This window comes from Micropterus dolomieu, linkage group LG08 (assembly GCF_021292245.1).
Source record: "Micropterus dolomieu isolate WLL.071019.BEF.003 ecotype Adirondacks linkage group LG08, ASM2129224v1, whole genome shotgun sequence".
NCBI classification, from domain to species: domain Eukaryota; kingdom Metazoa; phylum Chordata; class Actinopteri; order Centrarchiformes; family Centrarchidae; genus Micropterus; species Micropterus dolomieu.
This window is the reverse complement of record NC_060157.1, coordinates 12,748,797-12,771,057: the sequence shown is the minus strand read 5'-3', so window position 1 is coordinate 12,771,057 and position 22,261 is coordinate 12,748,797. Positions and strand designations below refer to the sequence as shown.

Genomic DNA, 22,261 nt, shown 5'->3' with positions numbered 1-22,261 from the left:
TTAAAACATTGTATCCTGATTGAAATGTGTGTTGTCGTTTTTTTCAGGACTCCCCTACCAACAAGCTGCTGTATGCCAAGGAGATCCCTGAGTACAAGAAGAGAGTGCAGGGCTACTACCAGCAGATACAGGAAATGGCACCTCTCAGCGAGCAGGAAATGAACGCTCACCTGGCTGAGGAGTCACGGGTGAGTAAAGTGTTCAGAAAGTCCGTGTGTGTTAGTCATCTGGCTCCAGAGAAGCCTGCCACGTACATGCAAGTTTTTATTGCGGAACTGAATCTAATGTAACGGTCTGTTCCCCATCCTGTAGAAATACAGAAATGAATTCAACACCAACCTGGCCTTGACAGAAATCTACAAATACGCCAAGAGATACAGAAATCAGGTAAGAGAGGAGAGATTCTTTCGTTATTTCTCTTGTCTTTCTGATCTCAGATCAGGATTAGATATGTTAGTCATGTTTAAACTGGCCCCGTTTCTGCAGCCACAACACTTCAGACAACCACTTTTGCCTCTTTAAGTTTCAGATGGCAGACTGGTATCAGAGCGTGACGTATCAGCATGGAAGATCATGTGCATTTTGAGAGATATGCCACACTGTCCATAGTCTTGGATACTCAAATATTTGCACTAAGTAACTCTTCTTTCGGAGCAGAAATAATCAGATGTGAACTATCTTTCCAGTAGCAGTCGACATTTAATGTGTCCAATCCTCCCTTCCAGCCCACATATGCCTTTCACTTCGAGTAAACAACGTGCTGTTTACCTTCTCTTTATCCACCGCCCCTATCTGCTAAATGACACTGTTAAGTTGCTGCTTCGTATCTCCTGTTTCTCTTTGAACTAGCCCTCTTCGAGCCCCGCTGTCCTCCCACATGTTTCCTTACTGCTGTGACTATTCTCAAGAGAGGCTTAGTCAGTGGTGACTGTGCCTTAATGGAGCACCCTCGTGATAATACCATTTAGCTGCTTTCCTCATGCTACTGTACTGACGTGGGCCAGGGGCTTATGGAGTCTGATTCACAGAGCTCTGTGAATGGCCCCTGATTGCCTATTCTCTCGCCCCAGCTCAGTTCACTCTGCCTGGTAGCACACTGCCGCTAAGAGCCCATAAATCCCACTGACACGGTGACGACTATTGGGCACGAATAACACAGCAGATGTGGGTTTTGTAAATATGTGAAGAGCAAAGGCTTTTGTGGTGTGGAGGCATGGAGGCTGGAGAAGAGGCAAAAGCACTTCAGTTGTTCCTCTGCTGCTCTCCCTCTCCCTCAACTTTCTATGTCCAGGCAGGTGGCTGTCCCCCCCACACACACACACAGACAAGTGCATGAACGCTCGACAGCCGCTGAAAGTCATCTTTGTTGTGTTTTTCCTTTCTCCCTCGGTCAGGTGGTGAGCGCTCTGGAGTCTAACCCCACGGCACGTCGCACTCAGCTGCACCACAAATTCGAGCAGGTCATTGCCCTTGTGGAGGACAACATCTACGAGTGCTGCAGTGAAGCCTGATCCTGCCAGTGTCTTTTCTACTAGCCACCTCTTTCTCCTGCTGACAGCTGCCTTTCTCCTGCCTACATAGTTACTTGGGAATGTCGGCCCCTACGGAGTAAGCCTTCAGAAGTGTCATTATTAATACCACAGGAAGAAGCGTGAAATGTGGCAGAGCAAAGGACTTAAAGACTTAAACCTGCCTGTCAAGCGTCGTGCATTTGCAAGGTGTTCCTCCTCTGATCTGGGAATGTCAAGCAAATTTTCTGAAATCTTTCCACTATGACACGGACAGAATTCCAGTCTGGCTCAGCTATGCTTTTGAGGGAAGGTGTAGGAGCTTGGTGATGAGGCTTTTTTTTCTGGATGTCTTTACAGTTACTGGGACCTACAATAAGCCCTGGTGGCAATCTTAACGCACTGAACCCTTTTCTTAAGGGAACGAGCCAATGATGCACTGTACTGTATTATAATTGTCCATAGCAATATTTATAGATGTGTTATAATGCTTTCACGTGGCCTGTTCACCAGGATGAGTCGGAAGGACTGCGATAAACTCCTCCCATCTCCTAAAAGCCTGCAATGTTCTCAGGTGTGATTGGTGAAGATGGCTGACACGCACCCATCGGTGCTTTGAACAATACGTCCCAGTGCTTTGCGGGTTGATGATGGGTTGAGGAGGAGTGGAGAGAGGAATATAAATGACAGAAATTTATGAAATCAGCTGTAATGTAGTTCACTGGGAAGAGCTGCATCATTATAGAAGTGTTGATCAGTGTGGTTGTAAACGAATGAATTTCATGGTGGATTCTGACCAATTTCAAAGAGGGAAATTTGCATTTATGAGAAAAAGTGAGCTCAGTATAATCTGAAGAGAGACTGTATTTGTGATGCCAAATGACTTGTCAGAGTTTGTGAAATAAATTACAGTATTTAGGATTTGATGATGTGTCTAATGATGACAGTGTTTTTTGTACCAAGGCTCAAAGTTCTTCACTTCTAAATGCATGACAGCATAGCAAAATTATAACAACATTTGAGAGCCATTCACATCTGGTCTGCCACCCAAAAGCCCGCAAACTAGCATCTGGAACCTCTCAGAAAGCCTTGTAAAAGTTCTCATGAAAAAACGAGTCAGGGAAAAGTCGTGCAGACATTTAGCTTTGTTTTTATTGCAGGACACAGAACAACTTCCACAACATCCTAGCATTTACACAATGAACAAAATAATGTCTCTTCAGTACACACACTGACATTCATTCAAACACATAAACATCCACCCCCCCTCCCCCATACACACACACACACACACACACACACTCTCTCTTGCAGGAGGCGCCTTCTCCCTGCAGAGGCTCTTTTCAGGTCCATCTGTTTACACTCATGTCTCGCTGGCCAAAAGCAAACTTACAACCTCAGCTTCACCATGAAGACGACAGCAGAAACAGAGAGACCAGAGGACATCCCTGTCCGATGCCTTATAAACTCATCTGAAATATCTAAACAAATTTAATAACTATTTTCACCTAAGAATTCATAAACTGGATTGTTTAAAGCGCATTTGGGGAACATGTAGCTGCAACAATTACTTAAACTAGAGCTGAGGAGGATGAAATTATGCGGTGTGGTGAATTAGATTTTCACCTATTATGTGTGTTTTGGGAAGTGGGGAGCTTGGAATGGGTTCAGTTGGATCGTCACACAGACAACACCCCCTTGGTGCCGGGTTAAACTCTGTGAGGCCAGCTGAACTCTTTCCATAATTAAAATGGATTGAAAATACACATGGTGGTTCTTGATGATGTCAGTCCCACCAAAAACGTGTGGTTGTGCCGCTGCAGTGGAGACACATGGAGAGGTAAGTCAAGAGGATTGGCCAATAGAACGTAGTGCTGCTTGGCAGTGTTGGGTCCCTAGGTGTGCAGGGACAGATGGGACATTGAGGGGAGAGGAGGGGGTACAGGTCAAGCGGGGGCCACCTGGCTGGAGGAGACAGATGAAGTCTGAGTTTTGGAGATGGCAGTAGCGGCCTCATCGTCCTCAAACGGGTTTTTTCCACAGCACACCGTGGTGATCATGCAGTTTCTGAACTGGAGGACATAAAGGAGGAGAACATCAGAATCACAGTAATGATAAAAATTTCACTAAATAAAAGGGACAATACATTAATGTAAAAATACTCCATTACAAGTAAACGTACAGCAGCATTATCAGCTAAATGTAAAATAAGATAAGCTATAAATAAAATAAAATAAGATATGGCTAAATAGAAAAAAGAATACATAATACAGAGTATATCAAATAAAAATAAGAACAGAAATAAAAATATAAACTACATAAGAGTAATTCAAGTTGAAACAACAAGGCATATATATATTGTTATATATGACATTAGACTGTTGATAATGCTGCAAGAATGCCATAAATAGCATTTAACTGTTGTAGCTGGATGAGGTGGAGCTAGTTTATACAGTTTGATAGTTCAGGTAAGTGGTTCCCAACCTAGAGGTTAGGTACTTTCCTATGGGTCACAAGATACACAAATTTGTGTGTGTGTGTGTGTGTGTGTGTGTGTGTGTGTGTGTGTGTGTGTGTGTGTGTGTGTGTGTGTGTATATATATATATATATATATATATATGTATATATGGTGTCTATGGCTGTCACAGGACCTGTAATAAGGAAGGGATAGGGAGGTATTTTTTCGCCGGATACTTTCAATATCTAGCTGTCTCTTGCTAATTTGTCCAACGTTGCCTACCTTTGCTTTAAAACCCTGTGAGAAGTTTAGAGGGGAATAACTCATAGACATCTGAAATGTGACATGTGGCCCCAACACTGCTTTTATTATACTAGGTTACAACCCAAAAAGTTCGGGAGCCACTGATTAAATGTTTAACAAGGCATTTTGATTTATAAGCTTATTATACTTTTTTTTTCTCAAGTGACTGCAGCTGTCAGATAATATCTAGTTTAGTAAAAAGAACGTTTGCTTGTAAAATGTAGTGTAGCATAAAATGGAAATACTAAAGAAAAGTACCTCAAAATTGTACACAGTACAGTATTCAAGAAAATGCACTTTCCACCACTGCCTTGCCTACAGCCACACAAAATAACCAAACCAGGATTTTTGCTTCACCTACCTGTCTGTTTAGCAGAATGTAGATGACTGGGTTGTACAGAGCGGCACTCTTGGCGAAGAAGGCCGGGGCAGTCATGAATACTGGCCCAAACTCGGCTCCCTGATTTGCAAAGATGTACCAAGCCACGGAGGCATAGGGCACCCAGCACACCAGGAAAGAGATCACCATGACAATAACCATACGTGTCACCTCTCTCTCTGCTCTCTGGGTGGATTCAGACTCCTGCTGCAGGGCCGCAGCCTGAGCACAGATAGACACACAGACAGATGCACATTGTTAATTTAATGAAGATCCAAATGTAAAATTGGGTCTCTTGATAAATGGACTAACACTAGTAAACAGTTAAATCTACACTAAGTTACTCATGTTTTCTCTTGCTGTTGAATGTTTCTTTACACCTGTAATGGTTTCAAGTTTCAAGGTTTCAAGTGAAACTTGTTTTTCAATATTAAGTCAAACTTTCCAATTATACATGCAAATGTATCTGTGATGTATGTGTCTAATTACAGATTGAGCTTTTAAGAATAGAAAGGCAGGTGGATTATCAGATTTTAACCTGAGATAACATTGCCTTTTAAATTGATATTGCAAACTTGTCAGCAAATAGTTGCTCATTAACATATCCAACAGTTACAGAACAACATTATCATTCATTTGGACACGTGTTTCTGGCAATTTGGTGAATGTAAGTCCAATATTCTATAATATACTATTTATATATTATTTTGGTCTCCTCTAGCCCCAGTTTGTGCCTTTCATGTATTAACATCAGCCGTTACCGCTGTATGCTAATACATGAGCGCCACAAACTGGGGCTAGGTTGCCACCAACTCCTGAGGGAAATAGTTTAGCTGCTAAATTCTCCACGTTCTCCATGTTCACTAACTTTGTCTACTGGTTGGTGCACGCAGATATGAGAGTGGTGAGAGTGAACCAAAAGAGTAAGTTTGCAGCTCGGGTCGGACAGATAATGAGCTGAAACTCGCTACAAAGTTCCCTAAAGCTGATGGGAGCTGCAGATTCAGGGGATAATTCTCTGTAGGTTCATCACTACGAGCAACCTTTTCACATTGTCACATTTTTAATATAAATATAAATTATAGCCGCTTTAATTAAGAATTAAAGCATTCTTTTTTTACTATTTATGACTGCTAATACATTATCAATGTTGCTAAACTATTATTAATGAGGGCATCAGGATGCAGGCAGACTGCCCTCCAGCTGGAAGACCTCGATATAAGCTGCTATGTTGGCAATGATCTGCCCTCCTGAAGTGTCCTTGAGCCATTAAATCTCTCACATCTCCAGAGATGGTGCTCTGTGATACTGCTAACCTCCCTGTGGAGGGGAGAAAGGTAAAAAAAAAAAATAAAAGAGTTTCTCTACAGGGATAAACAAGGTATCACATCTGTGTTATTAATATTGCATCTGACAGTGGTTTTCTTACCGCTCGCACAGTGCAGAGCAGGCGACTGTAGCAGAAGAAAATGATGACGAGGGGGATAGAGAAATGGAGGACAAACATAGTAGATGACAAATGAGGTGTTGTTGATCTCAGGCTTGGGAGTGTAGTAGTCAATCCCACAGGAACACTGCATGCCCTCTGGGATGTACCTGCATCCAGACAAATAATAATAATAATAATCTAGAATAATAAGAATTTCCATCAACACCGTCACACACAGTATTTGATACTACATATGTGTCTTTGAGTAAGTGTGCTGCAAGTAGATAAAGATAATCTCTAAGGCGCTTTAATGTACAAATGATCAGTACAGTATATGTATGGTTCTAAAGCCTGGCCAGCACAGTTTAGACACTGAAACATACAGTACCGGGACCATCCACACAAAGGGGGAGCAGCACAGGACAGGGCCATGATCCATGTGAATGCCAGCCCAGCAAGGGCATGTTTCTCCCCAAAGCGGAAGTTGGTCATTGGCTTGCAGACCACAATGTAACGCTCAACAGCCAAAACCACCAGAGACCAGAGAGCAATCTCTCCTGGGACATAGAATAAAGCAGGCATACATTTTAAAGCACACAGCACACTTTTACTTGATATCAAACACTTGTAATTGTGCAGACTGTTTTTTAGATTTCAAGTATTCACACTGTCTAAATTTTCTCAAAAATGTATGTGTTTTCAAATAATTTCCTTTACCAAAGTGACACACACAAGGGGACAATGTCTGTATTAATCAAAATATGAATGAAAGCACTGAACACACAAGATAAATGTATAAACAATTTCACACCCCCATCTCTTACCTCCTAAGGTGGCGAAGAATCCCTCAATGTTGCAGCCAGTGACCCCTAACATGAAGTATCCATGCAGGGCTGTGTAGAGGGTGACCGTGAAGCCCCCAACGACCATGAAGAGGTCGGCCACCGCCAGGTTGAGCAGGACGTAGTTCAGAGGGGTCCTCAGCTTTTTGTGTTTGACGGTGACATGGAGGGTGAGAAAGTTGATAGGGAAGGCAGTGATGATGAGGAACATCATGTACGCGGCCACAAGAGAGTACTTCCAGGGCTCAGCTAGGTAGTACTGGGGGTACTCAAACGGGCTGCGAACCAACCCAGTCTTGTTAGACATGGGGACATAAAAGTTGGGTCCTTCTGTGCCATTCATGGTTGCAGTCGTTGATGGGTTGTTTTTTTTTATTCCTCCGAGACTTTGACACAGGATAACAGCCTGTGCCACTTGTCAGAATAAAATACTGTGAGGGAGTCTTGTCGTGCAGCTGCAGTGCAAATGGTCCAATAGAACGTAGTGCTGCAGGGATGGATCTTGTGGAAGGAAAATGTGCTCTGCAACCCCCCTGAAGTGATGCGGCACCTTTTAAAAGGCCGCCCGGATTAGGGATGTGCATGGTGCAAAGTGTTAGCAGAGATGGTATTAAGACACTCAATCTCAGTCCCCCTCTTTCTCTCACCCACACACACACACACACACCAGCACACACACCTACACACGAGTGCACACACACACACACACACACAATTACAGGAGAAATCTTCACAAGAAATAGCTATGCGGTATGTTGAGCATTTTCAAGGTGAGAGGTTACAGCCATGGCTAGCCAAACCCCATCATTACTGTCTTGTGCATCAATGAATCATTACAATGAGATGGGAGTCGAGAGTGGGAGGGAAGGCAGAGTGAGGGAACCAGTCTATTATGGACAAACTAAAAATGACATTTCCTGAGCAATCCAACTTATTTGCATCCGTGAACGCCTAATCCCTAACCACTGCATAATGCAGAAGTGTAATCAGAATCAGTGGGGCATACCATTCATAGCATTCCCTCTCACTCCAGCACTCTTTTTCTCAGACACAAATCCTAAAGTTCAATCTGCAAGAGTATAAAGTTCATATTACTCAAGATGTCTTTGTAACAGCACTAGGAAAACCCACTGTCATAAAAAATACCAAACTATTTTATTGAAAGGCTTGTTTCTCTTCTGTGACAATATAAAAATACATTATAATGACTAAACAACAGATGACATGTCCCATACTGTTGCAAAACATACAGTCCATCTTCAGTATATAAGCAAGTGGAATGCACTTGTTGGCAATAATAATATTCTCTACATAACAAATAGATTTATACTATTAGATTAAAATAGTGTTTTTTTTTTAAATACATTTGTTATTCTAGGGATTTTTTTACACCCATGTTCCCTTTAACATGATAATGTAATCAGTGACAGATTAAGGTAATCTGATCCTAATAATCCAATTGGGTTGATTGGCTGATGGTGCACTTTCTTTACACAATAATGACCAACACACAAACACTACAGGTATTACTTCAGTCAGTCATCCTTGAAAGGATAAAGGGCTGCTCTCGAGGATTTTTTTAACAGATTCATTAAACTGACAGATTTAAACAAAAATCAACAAACACATTAGCTTGAGTACAAAAACTGAAATGTTTTAAATAGCTGCTCCATTTTTAAGTAGATCAGTTTGGTTCATCGATGGGCCTGCGACAGTAAGGACAGCAGTTGTGCTGAAGCACCAGGAGCTCATAATCCTCACTGTGAAACATCTACGAGGAAATACAAAGAAAGGAAGCCCAGAATAAACAGATCTGAAGAGAAATGTTATCTATAGAAGACGAGCAACGTGACAGAAAAAACAAATCATCTAAAACAGTGTTAGTTAAAGAGACAAGTGAAAGAAAGAAAGACAGATAAATTTTAGGTTATAGGAGCCATTTAGCTTTTAAATGCTGTACCTTGAAGCAGGTGGGGCACATGGTGATGCTCACGTCAGGCAGCAGGGAGCGGAAGTATTCCCAGTTGAGCGGCCTGGGCCAGCGTTTGATCAGGACGTCCCTCCTGCTCATTGAGCGCAGCACCAAGCGACTCACCTTGACTGGGACGAAGTTCGAGCCCCCCTGCTGTTTGGACACACACATGAACACATCCACATTCTATTATGGACCCCATCCTTTCACCCTCTCCAGCTGGTTTGCCCAGTTGGTGGAATATTAATTGCCCTCCTCTCCTCTGTCCTTTTTCCTACCTCGAAGCTCATTTTGGCTGTAAATGGATCTTCCTCTGCATCGTCCAAACCATCATCCATCCTCAAAGCCTGTATATCTGATTGGTTTTAATTAAGAACAAATAGCTGGAGCAATGCATACATTTCAACATCTTGTTTTAATTGTTATGCATGTTTTCTGTAGTTAAATATTTTCACAACAAGGAAAAAATACCAGACGTTTCTAAAAATGAGAATCTTCAAAATGCCAATCAGTCATGCCTGTCAGACACATCGTGGGTCCCGAGGAACAGAACAGACGTCAGTGCCCTTGAGTGCCTTCCGGCTAATGCAGGTTAATCCCTGCAGTAGGGCTGTGGCTACAGCTCTCGGAGGGTTAGTGTCATTAAGATGAGACAGGGGAGCCTTGCTAACCCTATTAGCTCAAGAGCTAATATGACTTAGCTCTGACAGCTTACCCACCAGCACAAAATCGAGGCCAGTGCAGACTAAACAGCTTCTTAGCACTGTCACATGGCGGAGGGGAGTCACGTGCTTCATTTCGTGGAGAAGTGCAGCGTGTTAGGGCAGGGATGCAGACTCTCAGGTCGAGCAGAGTGAGGAGTTAATAATTCATACATAGCATGTGGATCATCTGTTATTCTATGTGTGTGTGTTTGTATATACGTGCAATTGCATAGTGTATATGACCATAGGATACCACCATTGTCCATATCGTGCCAGCGTGCATCCATCTGTTCCGTTTGAGGAACTTCTAGGTCAATCAGAGACACAGCCTCTTCATCACTGATGCCCTCTTCCAGGTAGAACTGCACCAGAGGCAACACCTCTGTACACAAGGCTACATTAAAAAAAAGTCCACACTGTGCAATTACTGCGCACAACATATTTGTGTGTCACTCACCATACGATGAAGCGGAGTAGATGAAAGGCTGCCTGCAGTTGATGCACACGCTCCCCTGGTTGTTCAGCAGGGGGTTGTTGGTGGAGCAGCGGTAGCACATCATGCCCTCAATCAAGTCCTGCAGTAAACACATGGAAGTTTAACCTACACATTTAAGAATACAGGGCAGGGACAACTGCTCTACTATTCAGAGAGTATTGATGGACAGTATTTAAGTTATAGATACCATCCAACACGTTAAAACACACCTCGCTGTCGTGGAAGGGCAAGGAGCGAATGGTGAGGCTGCCCAGTTCTATGGACTCCTGGAAGCGAGAGGGAATGTGCAGCTCCTGGAGCTTCTCGTAGGAATACCTCGCAAGTTTATAGGCACCCAGTTTTCGACTCTGCTTGGCCAATGAATACAAGGTGTTACTGATAAAGAGGTCAAGGAAAACTAATGTAAGAGGAACAGTTGAAAGTCTAAATATAGTTTCGCAGGGATACTGATTTCTAGATGTCTGTTTCAAAACTTGTTATTTTTTATGTGGAAAAAGATACACTTGCGTGCATTTATAAATAGGTATGATGGCACATTTCCTCATTTCTCTTAATGAGTGGAACAACAGCCGTGCTGAGCCAGTAGCTTTGGGTAAATGCCTCGAAGGTAAGGTACCTCAGTAAGTTTGTTAGTGGGCTTGTGTATGTGCTTATATCGGCCTGTGTGGCTGATTTTGTGTTTGACTTGAGGAAATTGTTGCTTATTTGTATTTATATGGAGACAGATTGTTAAGAGAGTAGCTCTGAGAGTGGCAATGACAGGTCAACGAGTTGCAGCTGCAAAAGCTCTACGCCGGCACTCCTCCATCACCTAAAACTTAACACCACTCCCCTCCTTTCCTCTCCACTTTTCTCCCCTCCCACTCACCCAGTTCTGCTCCACGGCTGGGACTGTTGATAAATGCGTGTCCTTCTATTGTGTAGGTTGTTTAGTGCAGCTTTTCTGTGACATTGTGCTCAATTGTTCAAACCAAGTCAGACGCAGCCCGGCTGAGTCTATAAATCTAAGTTCAAAGTTTCTGGAACACCTCGCTTTGGCCACAGAGGAGCCCAGCTGCTCAGCCTGATTTCCTCTTCAAAGGCTGGACTTTCCTTCCTCATCCTCTGCCTCCGTTGTGCATGACCACGTGGATTTGTCTGTGTTGCTGCGGATGTGGGTGGCTTTGTGTGTATTTTTTCAAATTAAAGCGCATTGTTTAATGCGTTTATGTATGTTCACGTACATACGTCAGTAATCAAAGCATTTGTTTAGATAACGGAGAATGCGCCTCTTGCTGGCATCGTCTCCTCCTCCCCATCATCACCCCTTTTCTCTCTCTCTCTTAGTAGCAGCATGGTTTCCGCAGTGGCGCCAACTCTTCCGTTTTCTCTCTCCTTCTATCTCTTTTCCACTACTTTATTATCACAGTCTCTGCCAGTCCTGATTTCAGATTGGCATGTTTGTTCTTGAGAGTTTTCCAGAGAGGAAGGGCCCCAAAATACTTTCTAAAAATCTATTCTAAAAATATTTGCTTGATACCTTAAAGTTAGGTCTATTTTTGCAAATAGAAGGATACACTTTAGAAATGCCTGGTGGTATGTCCTTGGTGAGGTTGTTCAGGAGGAACCTGCAGATGTTGAAGAGCGTCTCTGGCATGTGGGAACTGAAGGGCTCATCCTGAAGATAAGTTGAAAATGAGACAGGTGAAGGGATTATAAAATTAGAGAAATCTCTGATAACATTTTGCAGATTTTACTTCTTTTTTTTTTTTTTAAAGCTCCATCTCTCCTACTCCATTCTTAATTTTTTTTATTTCATCTTCTAACCAGGTCTAAAATCAGCCTAAGCCTTCACAGTGTCTTATCCCACCTCACAATGCCTTGAAAGGGAAAAAAGAGTTTGCTACAGCAATCATTACCAGCACTTTATCCCAAAAGTTGATAGTTCAAATCTATAGTGCCTGCCCATGAGAGTTAAAGTGAGATATAGAGCTTTTCCTGCTCTGCTCTGGATCACAGAGATGCCTCGCAATTGCAAAGGTGTGACCACAGCCAAGCAGAAAGCTGAAACAACAAACTGTGAACGCTGACACAAGCCAGGTCACCCATAGAGTGCTCATAACCAGGACTTGCTTGTTTTTAAGTAGGCTGGGGCTGGGGACTTGGAGAGGACCACGGATGGTAGTGTGTTACCATAGTGATGGGGGTCTGAGAGGTTGCAGGAAGTCAACCATTTTGACTGCTGCATAAAGGCCATATCTATCACTACTAGCCGTTACGTGTAGCATGTCCACCTGACATTTTCTGTCAGTCAACTTAGAACATTTGCAAAAAGAAATCTAATGATGGCGGTTCCTGAGTAGTTCAAGTTGATTAATTCCACTTCAGTGGTCTCCACCTGAAATCCTCAACTCTCTATTGTTCACTTTACCGAACAACCTCTGTGCGTATCTTAATTTCTCCTTCACCCCCGAGTCTCTTGTTTTTGAATTGACATAATCTTGCAAAGCCAGACTTCCCTCTAGTCAAGCTCACAGAAGTCTGAAGAAATTTGATTACAAAGGTTGATTAGAAAGTGGGCAGAAATGCAGAGGGGCTGTCAGAATACTTCAAGTAAAAAAAGAAAGGTGAATATGTTTGTACCCAAACAGAAATCTAACCATTTGGCAGGTTCTGTTTACAGGGCTTTCATAGGCCAATCATATGCCTGCCTTATGATTTCAAAGACCTGCTCCTGCTCTTGTCTGGTCCAGCTATGAAAGATTAGGGTTGACAAAGTAGTATGTTCTCACCGTGTAGCGCTGAATGGAGCGATAGACATGGTAGAGCTCAGCAAGATGCTGAAAACGCTCAAACTTCTTCAGCATTTCATCCCTCTGGTCTTCACTTTCTGATTCCGACAAACACAGACATAGCAGAAGGGATGATCAGAAACCAATAAATGCATCAAGCTTCACAGCAAAAACAATCGTAGTTCTTTCCAGTGCAGAGAAGATGGGTCTCACCTCTGGCGATGTCTAGACACTGCATAGACAGCATCCAGTAATAGTACCCTGCGTCGTTGAACCTGTTCTCCACCACTGCATTGTGGGTAAGCTGCTCCAGGACCTTCACAGCCTCGTTCTGTCGCCCGGCCTTGTGAAATGCTAAATAGTGAAAGACACAAAATGGTGAAAACTATCCAGTCTTAAGACAATGCTGGATTCATAGTTTCAATCCAAGACATCTTGCTTTTTTATTTATTTCTGGATGACATCCTTGGTGCGAAGTTGGCATTGTTGTGTACATTATTATTATTATTTAAACTAGTCTATTGAATTCATCTATTAAATATTAAGACAACTTTTTTGTTCTTTTAATGAAGTTTCCATTTGAGCAAGAAGTGCTCTTTGTTTTGACTGTTCAGCAGTGGTGCATCTAGTGTCCTGTTTGGCAAAGGGTTGTAACAGGAAAGTGCTAGCAGACACTGTTAGGAACAGCATAACTTTCATGAACTGGCTTTGGGTTGAATCTCTATTATTATATCAGTAAGAGAGAGTACAAAAGATGAAAATGGACAATTAGATAAGATTAATTTTATACAAATGTTTACATGTATAACTAACATAAGCTCTATTCTTCATGTTCCTATCAGAGGGTAATTAGAAGCAGCTTTAGAGTCGACCCCACCATTGACCCGGCCCCTGCAACCACAGCAGGGGTCAGGACATATTAGTGGCAAATATTCATGAGTCTACCTAACTGGATAGAAACCACATTCAGCTGCTTTTGGTTAATGTTAGAAAGCCCCCCCCCCACAGAAACACAAAACACAAATTAACAAAGATGCAGAGTACAGCAGCCCTTTTAAAATTTTTCTGGTCAAAGCTCCCAAACAAACAAATACACTTTACTATGTGCTATAATGCTAAATAAAAATAACAAGGCCATCTTTAGGACAATTGTATTCCCAGCACTCAATATTTTTTCAACGTTGTGTATAGTAGAACTCATGTCAGTCAAGTTTATAGCTTGATATTGATGCAACTTCACTGACTGCTTTACATTTACAGGAGTGAATTACCTTTATCAATCAACTAGAAGAGTGATCCAGAGTTGCAAGGATTGGAATTAATGAAACTCGGAAACATAGCAACTGTTAAAAAGATATCTTCAAACTAAAGACATAAGAAATGTGAGAAAAAAAAAACAGAAAAGAAAAAGTTTTTGTGGATGGTAAAAATGCTGCAGACCCACTAGAAACTCTTGATAGACCCCTGCAGGCCCAGAAACCCATTTTGGAAACACCTGAGCTACACTTGAAGGCCTCAAAATATCTCCAACCAATTCAGTCTTCAGTGTCAAAATTTCAAAAGCTGTCATTGATAAGCATTAGTACAGTGGACAGGGGACAAGCCCGAATCTCAGACTCAATTGCAATCACTAGTAACGCAATACCGTGACACGGCCTGACTAAAATACACACAATCAGCAAAATGCATGACCATAAGCAAGCTCCAATACAATCACGCCTGTTCAGTCATGTATACAAGCCTGTATGCCTGTCGAGACAGGCAGAGGAAGATTATGTAGGAGAGGAAATATGCCTGCTGAGATCATAATTATAAATCTATGAGCTGATTATAACTATGGTTACAGTTGGTAATCATCATCAGAGCCGCTTGTAGTACTGGTGATTAGAGGCATGCATGCATGTCGTTCAGTTAACAGGCAGCCTGGCTCTGTTCTGCTCTGCTCTGCTCCAGCAAAGAGGATCATGTTTTACAGTGGATACATAGAATCTTAAGGAAGTAGAGAAAAATGTCTGCATCCAGAGCTGGCCAGGCTTTATCACTTCCATTTGTAAACACTGGCTGTTGATGTAGACTTTAATGTTCACTGAAGTAACATACATTTAAAAAAAGAATGAATACATCAGGGCAACCTATACAGGCACACTCCAGGTGAAGGTGTAGCCCTGGTGGTGACGCAAACTCACCTTTTTGCGCCTCTTCAAAGCGATCGTTCTCAGCCAGCCACTGGGCATAAGGCACGTAGACATCATTTTTGAACTGGGGGTGCTTCTCCACCAGTGAGAAGGCCTGAGAAATGGACAGCAAATGGAGAGCACAGAAGAGAGACGTAATACAGTATATGTATTCCCAGTCCCACAGATTGTAACATTTAGGGGGGGGCGTCAGACTACGGCTGAGCTGCAGTTTCTGTCAAAACATTGCAACAGCATTATTAATTAGTTGAGAACAGAGAAAAGTGTACGAGCTAAGTTGATTTCACACTCAATTAGAACTACAACTGCAGATCTTCCACTGTTTGAATGACAGAATATAAAGATCTCATGTAGTGCCCTGTGGACACATATTTGCCTGTCACAGTGACTGATTAATCTAAATGTCCTGTGGCAAAACCTGAGCCAAGAAACACACACCAGTCATCCTATACAGTAAAAGAGAGACAGGGAATGTGTGTGTGTCCCAGGCCTGTGAGCCCAAAGTCATTTAAAGAAATACTTTGTTTTAGAAAAGAGCGGGTGCAGTGAATAGCATCCATATGGTCCGTGCTGTAACTAGTCTGTGCTCTGTCCTGTCTTGCCCCCCCCCTCCGGTGAAGCACATAAAGTCTAACAGTTCTGCCGACCTCTGCTTCCCTCCCTCTTCTCTTTCTTTTCTCCTCTCTGATGATTAAATGCATATCCAGGAAGACACAACAGAACCATGTGATCATGATTTAATGGTCTGTTTTTTAGCATGCAAATCACCAATGTGCATCTCTGTAACACCTTTAACTCAATTAAAGAGTGGAGATGGATTAAAGAAATTCTATATTTTCTTCTTGTGTGAGCAGCACAAGCCACCCTGATGGAGGAATTTGATTGGAAGCAGAATAGAGCTTTAAGATGATACTCTTTCACTGCTGTTTGTGCTTCTCACTCTCTAATCACCATGTGGGCATGGATTCAGAGAAATCCAAAGCTGGGTGATTAGCTCTTGAGTGTGTGTGTGGTTTAAGTTTGTCAGTTTTTAGGGAAATTAGGCAGATGTATTGTATTATTGTTTGCATTCAGCTGTGGTAACTTTAACAAATACAATATACCATGAACAATAAGTGGTTTATGGTATGGGTTTCTGAGTACCAAAGCAGCTTATTTAGTCCTACACAGTCCTATGTGGCTCACATTATATTTATGTGATTGTCTAAGGACACTATATATAAGCCATGATGAGCAAAGCAGGTGTGCCTCCTGTGTGCATAAGTGTGTCAGACCTCTTCCCAGTGCCGGGTTTCCACATGCAGCTGCACTAGAGCCTGCAAGTCTCCCATCTTAGAATAAGTCTCTGAGGCATAGCCGTGGTGCTTCAACATCTTGAAGTAGAGCGCACACTTTGCCAGTGGTTCGCGCTCAGCCTTATCCAACTTACGAGCAATGTCGATCAGCCTGAATGAGAGAAGAGAGGGATGAGCACACACAGAGAGGGCGGGCGCATATAAACCCTTACATGGGGATTCATCGTATCAAGCTATGCTCATGACCCCCAAAAAGAATATGAACCAGTCAGGATCATTAATTCAGGTTAAAGAGCCCTGACTCTGTTCAGCTGCAATGTTTGTAGTCCTGACCCACTGGTAGCAACATAGGAGGCTTACAGCATGCAGACAATAGGTCAAATAGAGTCAGTGGGGAGTTCTGATATGACCAGTAGACACTGGCTTATCAGTTTGCCTGGTTTTCAACAACACGCACTCACACCCCACATTCCCACTACGCACGTATGAGCAAAAGCTAATGGAAAGGTAATCATTCTGTATGCACTTTCTAAGCTCTCATAGTTTTATACATTTCAAATATACCATTTAATATTGAACCGAATGTGTTCTGAGTATTTATTATTTTATTGCTTCCTTGCACTAGCCCTCCATACATGTTTTAAAACAATTTGGGTCTGCTATGGTTTTTGCAGAAAAATGTTTTGGTGACCTAGTTAAACATTCTTTAAATCTACTATTTCCCTCATTCTAAAATGTAGAAATCTCTGATTATATAAATATTTTTCTTGTCAAAACCTTAACTAGTGGACACAAAATGTGTTCTACATAACTTAAAAAGTCCAATCTCACTGCATGTGCGATGAAGGCTTAAAGTTTCCACATCCCACTTGTGTAAGTTGCATACTGGACAATGATTGCCATCCAAATTCGTTGTGATGTCCCTCTCGTCCGTATATGTCTTAAACTCAAGAACTTAAGGTGAGCAAAGAGAAAATTGCCCCTTCAGCAGATGAATGTGAAAACAACCTTCTAGTGTTAAATTCTGCACATGCAGAGCACAGTGAGGGTCATTTATTTAAGTGATGCATATCTATGACTGGAGGGGGACTTAAAACTTCAAACGCATCTTGATGGCTTAGTTGGCTTAGTGTGTATCTGTATCATATTCAACACTGGGGTTCAGGGTTTTAATTTGGCCCTTTGTATGTTGCCCACTCACTGTCTGAAGATATCTTTACTCCCTAAACAAAATTATTGTGAGAGTATGGAGTTCCTACAATAACTGAGAGTGCATACTTCTAAACATATTAACTTGACGTTACTGTCTTTTGTTCACTTATGAACAAGAAAATGTACCTATATGTACTGTATATATTCAGAGAAGTATTTTGGATGACAAAGACAGACATAGATTTGGGAAAAACATGCACACATATCTAAAAAGGCGGTTTAAAATTGTTAAACAGGAATAACAGTGTAGACTGATCTAGAATTTTTCATACAGTGACTGACACCTACATGTCTGCCCAGCAGTGTTCGCCTATAATGTCTATGGCTTTGAGATGTTCTCCTGCTGACAGGTACATCTCCGCTGCTGCCCGGGGCTCCTTGCTGCTCTTAGCCCAGTCCGCCTGCTTGGTCATCAGGATCCGAGAGCTCTTAGGGTCTGTCGCTCCAACAAAGTCCTGCGAGAAAGACACACGGAGAGTGTTTTCACAATGCAAATCTGGATGGGGACCAAGAGGAGTCCGGTTCAGAGAGCCAGAACCATGTGGGTCAAGGCCGAGACAGGAGGAAGAGAGTCACACAAACAGCAGGCGGCTAGAAGGCCTTTCCCTCCGGTGTCCATCCTACCTAAAACAAACAGCCTGTAGGTCCAGATGGCCACACAGCCACATAAATATACAGCAGCCACATCAAACACACATACAATCTGATACAGACGCACACACAAATATACATGAACAAGTCATGGCTGTGTCATCTACTCCAGCAATGTGAATGTAATGCTGATGATCAAAGTGTCCCCCCACTTGTAGGCATAATAAAGCATGAGTTTGTCTCAATTCCAACTGACCTTCTCATCAAAGTATTCACGTAAAAGCAGGCTCGCCTTATTTCTCTTCATTTGTGCTCCATTTCCAGCTATAACTATTTGTGCAAGTTACCCTTTTGTTGTACATTGATATGTGTGCAAAAGCATGGTGTGTGTGTGTGTACTGATCAGATGATATATGTGGAGATTCCGGTGATGTATGAGGAGATGAAAGACAGACGGTAAAGGGTGGAGGGGGGTGTTTGAACACAGTGCAGGCCCCAACTTGGCATTACTGCACATGATGAAGAAAAACATATGTTCTACACCCCTAAAACATGCAGTGCTTTTGCAGGTAGAGGTCCATTTCAATACAAAGTTATGTTGTACATGCGTATCGTCGATTAATTATTTAATCACCTTGGCGTACTCAAACATGCGCAGGTCAGTGTACATGCTCAGGGCTCTGGATTCGTGGCCGGTGCGTTTGTAAAGCTTGGCTGCCTCATGGAATTTCCCCTGGTAGGCATAGACGTCTGCCAGGAACAGCTCATTGTCGTTCTCACCCCGCTTCTTCCTCTCCTGCAAATCAGTCAACACAAACACGGCATGTGTGCAGAGATTAACACTCACAGGCATGTATACACACACACACACACACACACACACACACACACACACACACACACACACACTGCTTATGTGTTCACGAATGCAATGAGTCAAACAACACAGAACATACTAAAAACATTTGGCTTCCTGGATGCATTCAGCCTCAATTTGAACCCACACTAGAGTCTTAAGCCATCGGTAAACATTTTTTTCATTTCAATGAAAAAAGCACACTTCCAAAGTCGGTCATTTCCCATTTTCAAAAGCCAGAAAAGCAGAAACATTCTTCTGGCACTAGCCAAGTTGAAAAAGACATTACTCTGCATGTATATTGTCAAGCAATGTGTGTGCTTTGCTTTGTGCATATATTTACTTGTATGTACATGTGGATTGGACGCAATAAGGTCACTGAGGATACAGGTTCCTCCCTTGTTCGAGGGTTTTTAAGAGTAGCCATTAAAAGTATGATGACCATAACAGCTGTGATTGGCCCAGTCTCTCCTATGCTCCTATGTCTTATCTAACTTTGATGAATGACAATTTTGAACGGGGCAGAAATCAGCAAACTCAGAAGAGTAGGTATTACCTCGATGCTGTTGATGAGCTCCAGGTAGCGCAGGTCTCTGATTCTAATGAAGGCCTGAAAATGGGAAAAGATGAGAAATCATTTAGTGGATGGCCTCTCTGAACGTGATGTTTTGTGTTTCCTTTTGCAATACCAGCTTCTTAAAAATCCTATCCTAAAGATATAATTTTAACATTGTTTGCGTTTGTATTTGGCTGCCTGGATGTACATGATGTAAACTGGTGGTGATTGCAGATGATATGAAACCTAAGAGTAAGACGAAGCTACTGTCACCACATTTGGAGGAGTAACTGCTATTTGTACATTTTTATGAAATTAGCAAAATAATCAGACTGTTGTGTGTGTGTCTAACTGGCCTTCTTGGCTGTGTCAAAGTCAAGTCCCTCAAGGGCCTCTGTGGCTAAATCCCTCCAGTCACTGTCGGTCACACCAAGACAGGCGATCTGGTAGGCCTCCTTAAACATCTTCCTCTCCAGGTACTGGTACATGGGCGCTGACTGGGCAGACCAACAAAATCAAAAAGCATTACAAACATTACATTGTGCAAACAGCTGCAAATAAAATCCATATATAAGAAGAGGACCACCAATTATATCTTTATTACATTCTTGTCTTAATAACTGATTTTAATAACTGATTTTTGTTTTTGTAGTACAAATACTGTGATATTTAAGTTGTACCGCCCATGGGCAATTTTGTGCTATCATTTCTACATTATGACCGCGTGGGACACAGTCATTACCTCCAGACTAGGACCAGTTGACAACATGCTACACACCTGAGGCACCTCCACAGCAGACATGGAGTAGACGTGAAGACAGAAGATCTTAGAGCCGTTGTAGCCGACCATAAAGCCTTGCATCTTCTGCTGGTGCACAGGAAAGTTGCTAGCCTTGATATTGAGGTAGCCGTTGCCAGAGAAGCACAGCATGTCCTCGCACTGGGTGTTCCAGGCCACACTGTTAGCATTTGGCTCCTACAGAGAGAGCATAAGATAGGGGGTACATAAAGGAGGGCAGCTGGAAAATAAGGTCTTGAGGTGACTGTGGAACACAGATGAGGCAGGAGTACAGGAGTAAAATGTCAGACATACAAAATATACATTCACATAAGTATTTTATTCCATCCCACTGCATCTCTGAAATTTGTTTTAAAATCCGCTGAGTTAGGTTCTTCTACCATACCCTTAACCCACTGCCTGCTGACCTGAAAAAGCAATTCTTTACTGTTGATGTCGTAGACCAGGAGAGTGTTGTGCTCATCCACCACGGCCAGTTTATTGCGGGAAGCGCTCATGTCCAGGCAGCGCACCGACGTTGACAGCTTCAGCAGTGTGATGGGAAACGGATTGTCAACAAATATCTTCAGGATCTACATCACAGAAGAAGTCCAGCATCACAACATCAGTACATTGCAATACAGCATCAATACGAATGCTAGTTAAATCCAGTTATATACATAAAAATGCATTTATCATATACAATAAATGTTGATGTCAACAGTATACTCACAGCTCCATTCTTTAACCCTACTAGCAGGCCCTCTCTGCCTGGCGGACCACCAATCACTTTGATGTAGCGAATTAGAGACTCCATCACCCATTCTTTTTCCCTGACACTGGTGAAGGACATGCACTGCAGCCTCTTTTCCTGCACAAGAGCATCATGGGAAAGGTGAGACCACAGTTACATATAACACATGAAACAGCGACTGGTTCAGCTGGACCAAATGTTCCTGTTTTTTATTATTTCACACTATGTTAAAAACAGAGTAAAAGTTTTTTTAAAAAGTGATTAAAAAGATGAGAGAAAGTTTGCAGCCCTGATCTCCTCAGACAGTTCATTCCACAGTCTCTGAAGTACAAAGGCTCAATCACCTTTCAGTATAAATCAGGACCTAGGAACAACCGGGAGTGACGCATCTGAGGACCTCAGGGAGCTGGAATGGACATAAGGCACTAAAGGATCTGCTAAATAACTTGGGCCTAAGCCTCTCAGGGCTTTGTAGTTAATCAATAGTAACTTGAAGGCAAGTGGTAGCCAGTGTGGGGAAGCCAGGTTGCTTAGTCAGAGTCAAAGGTTTTGATGAGCTGGAGACAGGAGAGGGATTTTTTTTTTTAACTTTTTCCAAGAGAGCAGGGAATTAGAGTAATCTAACTGACTAGTTATAAAGGCATGATTTCAGATTTTTGGCAGAGAGAGATGGTCTGATCCTTGAAATGTTTCTGAGAGGATGAAAGCAGGATTGAAGCATTGATTTAACATGTTTGTCTAAGCTGAGGTTTTGATCAAAAATGACACCAAGATTTCTGTAATGCTGAGTTATTGAATGGGACAGTGAACCGAGACTGTTTGATACATGCGTATTTGATTTTTGACCTACGATAATTATCTCTGTCAACATTTAGCTGCAGGAAATTGTGACAAATTGTGACTTGTGGGTGAAGTAAGTTTAGTAGGTTGACAGTGCTCTGATTTGCAGGGTCACTGCACTTAGGTAGCTCAGAGTTCTTAATCTCACCCTTTACATTATTTAAAAATACTTATAGATGTCTAACAAATCTTAACACACTGTTCTTGTAAACACTGCAAAGTGTGGCTCAACGTCAGAAAGCAGTGCTATAAAGATAATCAATGATTTGATTTGATGTAGACATATACATATGCCCATATGTGCACAGCCCATTTATATGG

At 42.2% G+C, this 22,261-nt stretch overlaps 3 protein-coding genes across 3 annotated transcripts in view; 1 reads left to right on the top strand and 2 right to left on the bottom strand.

Annotated features, from left to right (window-relative positions):
* plxnd1 (plexin D1) overlaps window positions 1–2,434 on the top strand; it is an 87,221-nt gene extending 84,787 nt beyond the window's left edge. The window contains exons 34-36 of the mRNA XM_046056017.1: window positions 48–188; window positions 313–387; window positions 1,395–2,434. Coding sequence (XP_045911973.1) covers window positions 48–188; window positions 313–387; window positions 1,395–1,511 — 333 coding nt within the window. The 3' untranslated portion in view covers window positions 1,512–2,434. The remainder of the gene's footprint in view (window positions 1–47; window positions 189–312; window positions 388–1,394) is intronic.
* Window positions 2,435–2,638: 204 nt separating this feature from the next.
* Window positions 2,639–7,940, bottom strand: LOC123974898 (rhodopsin-like). The gene is given in 6 exon segments (XM_046055915.1): window positions 2,639–3,580; window positions 4,632–4,871; window positions 6,079–6,156; window positions 6,158–6,245; window positions 6,467–6,635; window positions 6,903–7,940. Coding segments are annotated over 6 exon segments (1,062 nt in total). The 5' UTR covers window positions 7,264–7,940; the 3' UTR covers window positions 2,639–3,454.
* A 116-nt stretch (window positions 7,941–8,056) lies between these two features.
* ift122 (intraflagellar transport 122 homolog (Chlamydomonas)) overlaps window positions 8,057–22,261 on the bottom strand; it is a 23,617-nt gene continuing 9,412 nt past the window's right edge. The window contains exons 17-29 of the mRNA XM_046055917.1: window positions 18,791–18,952; window positions 17,854–18,020; window positions 16,333–16,504; window positions 15,050–15,152; window positions 13,077–13,217; window positions 12,864–12,961; window positions 11,649–11,749; window positions 10,302–10,467; window positions 10,054–10,171; window positions 9,850–9,978; window positions 9,171–9,247; window positions 8,881–9,045; window positions 8,057–8,691 (exon numbers count right to left, since the gene is read on the bottom strand). Coding sequence (XP_045911873.1) covers window positions 8,605–8,691; window positions 8,881–9,045; window positions 9,171–9,247; window positions 9,850–9,978; window positions 10,054–10,171; window positions 10,302–10,467; window positions 11,649–11,749; window positions 12,864–12,961; window positions 13,077–13,217; window positions 15,050–15,152; window positions 16,333–16,504; window positions 17,854–18,020; window positions 18,791–18,952 — 1,686 coding nt within the window. The 3' untranslated portion in view covers window positions 8,057–8,604. The remainder of the gene's footprint in view (window positions 8,692–8,880; window positions 9,046–9,170; window positions 9,248–9,849; window positions 9,979–10,053; window positions 10,172–10,301; window positions 10,468–11,648; window positions 11,750–12,863; window positions 12,962–13,076; window positions 13,218–15,049; window positions 15,153–16,332; window positions 16,505–17,853; window positions 18,021–18,790; window positions 18,953–22,261) is intronic.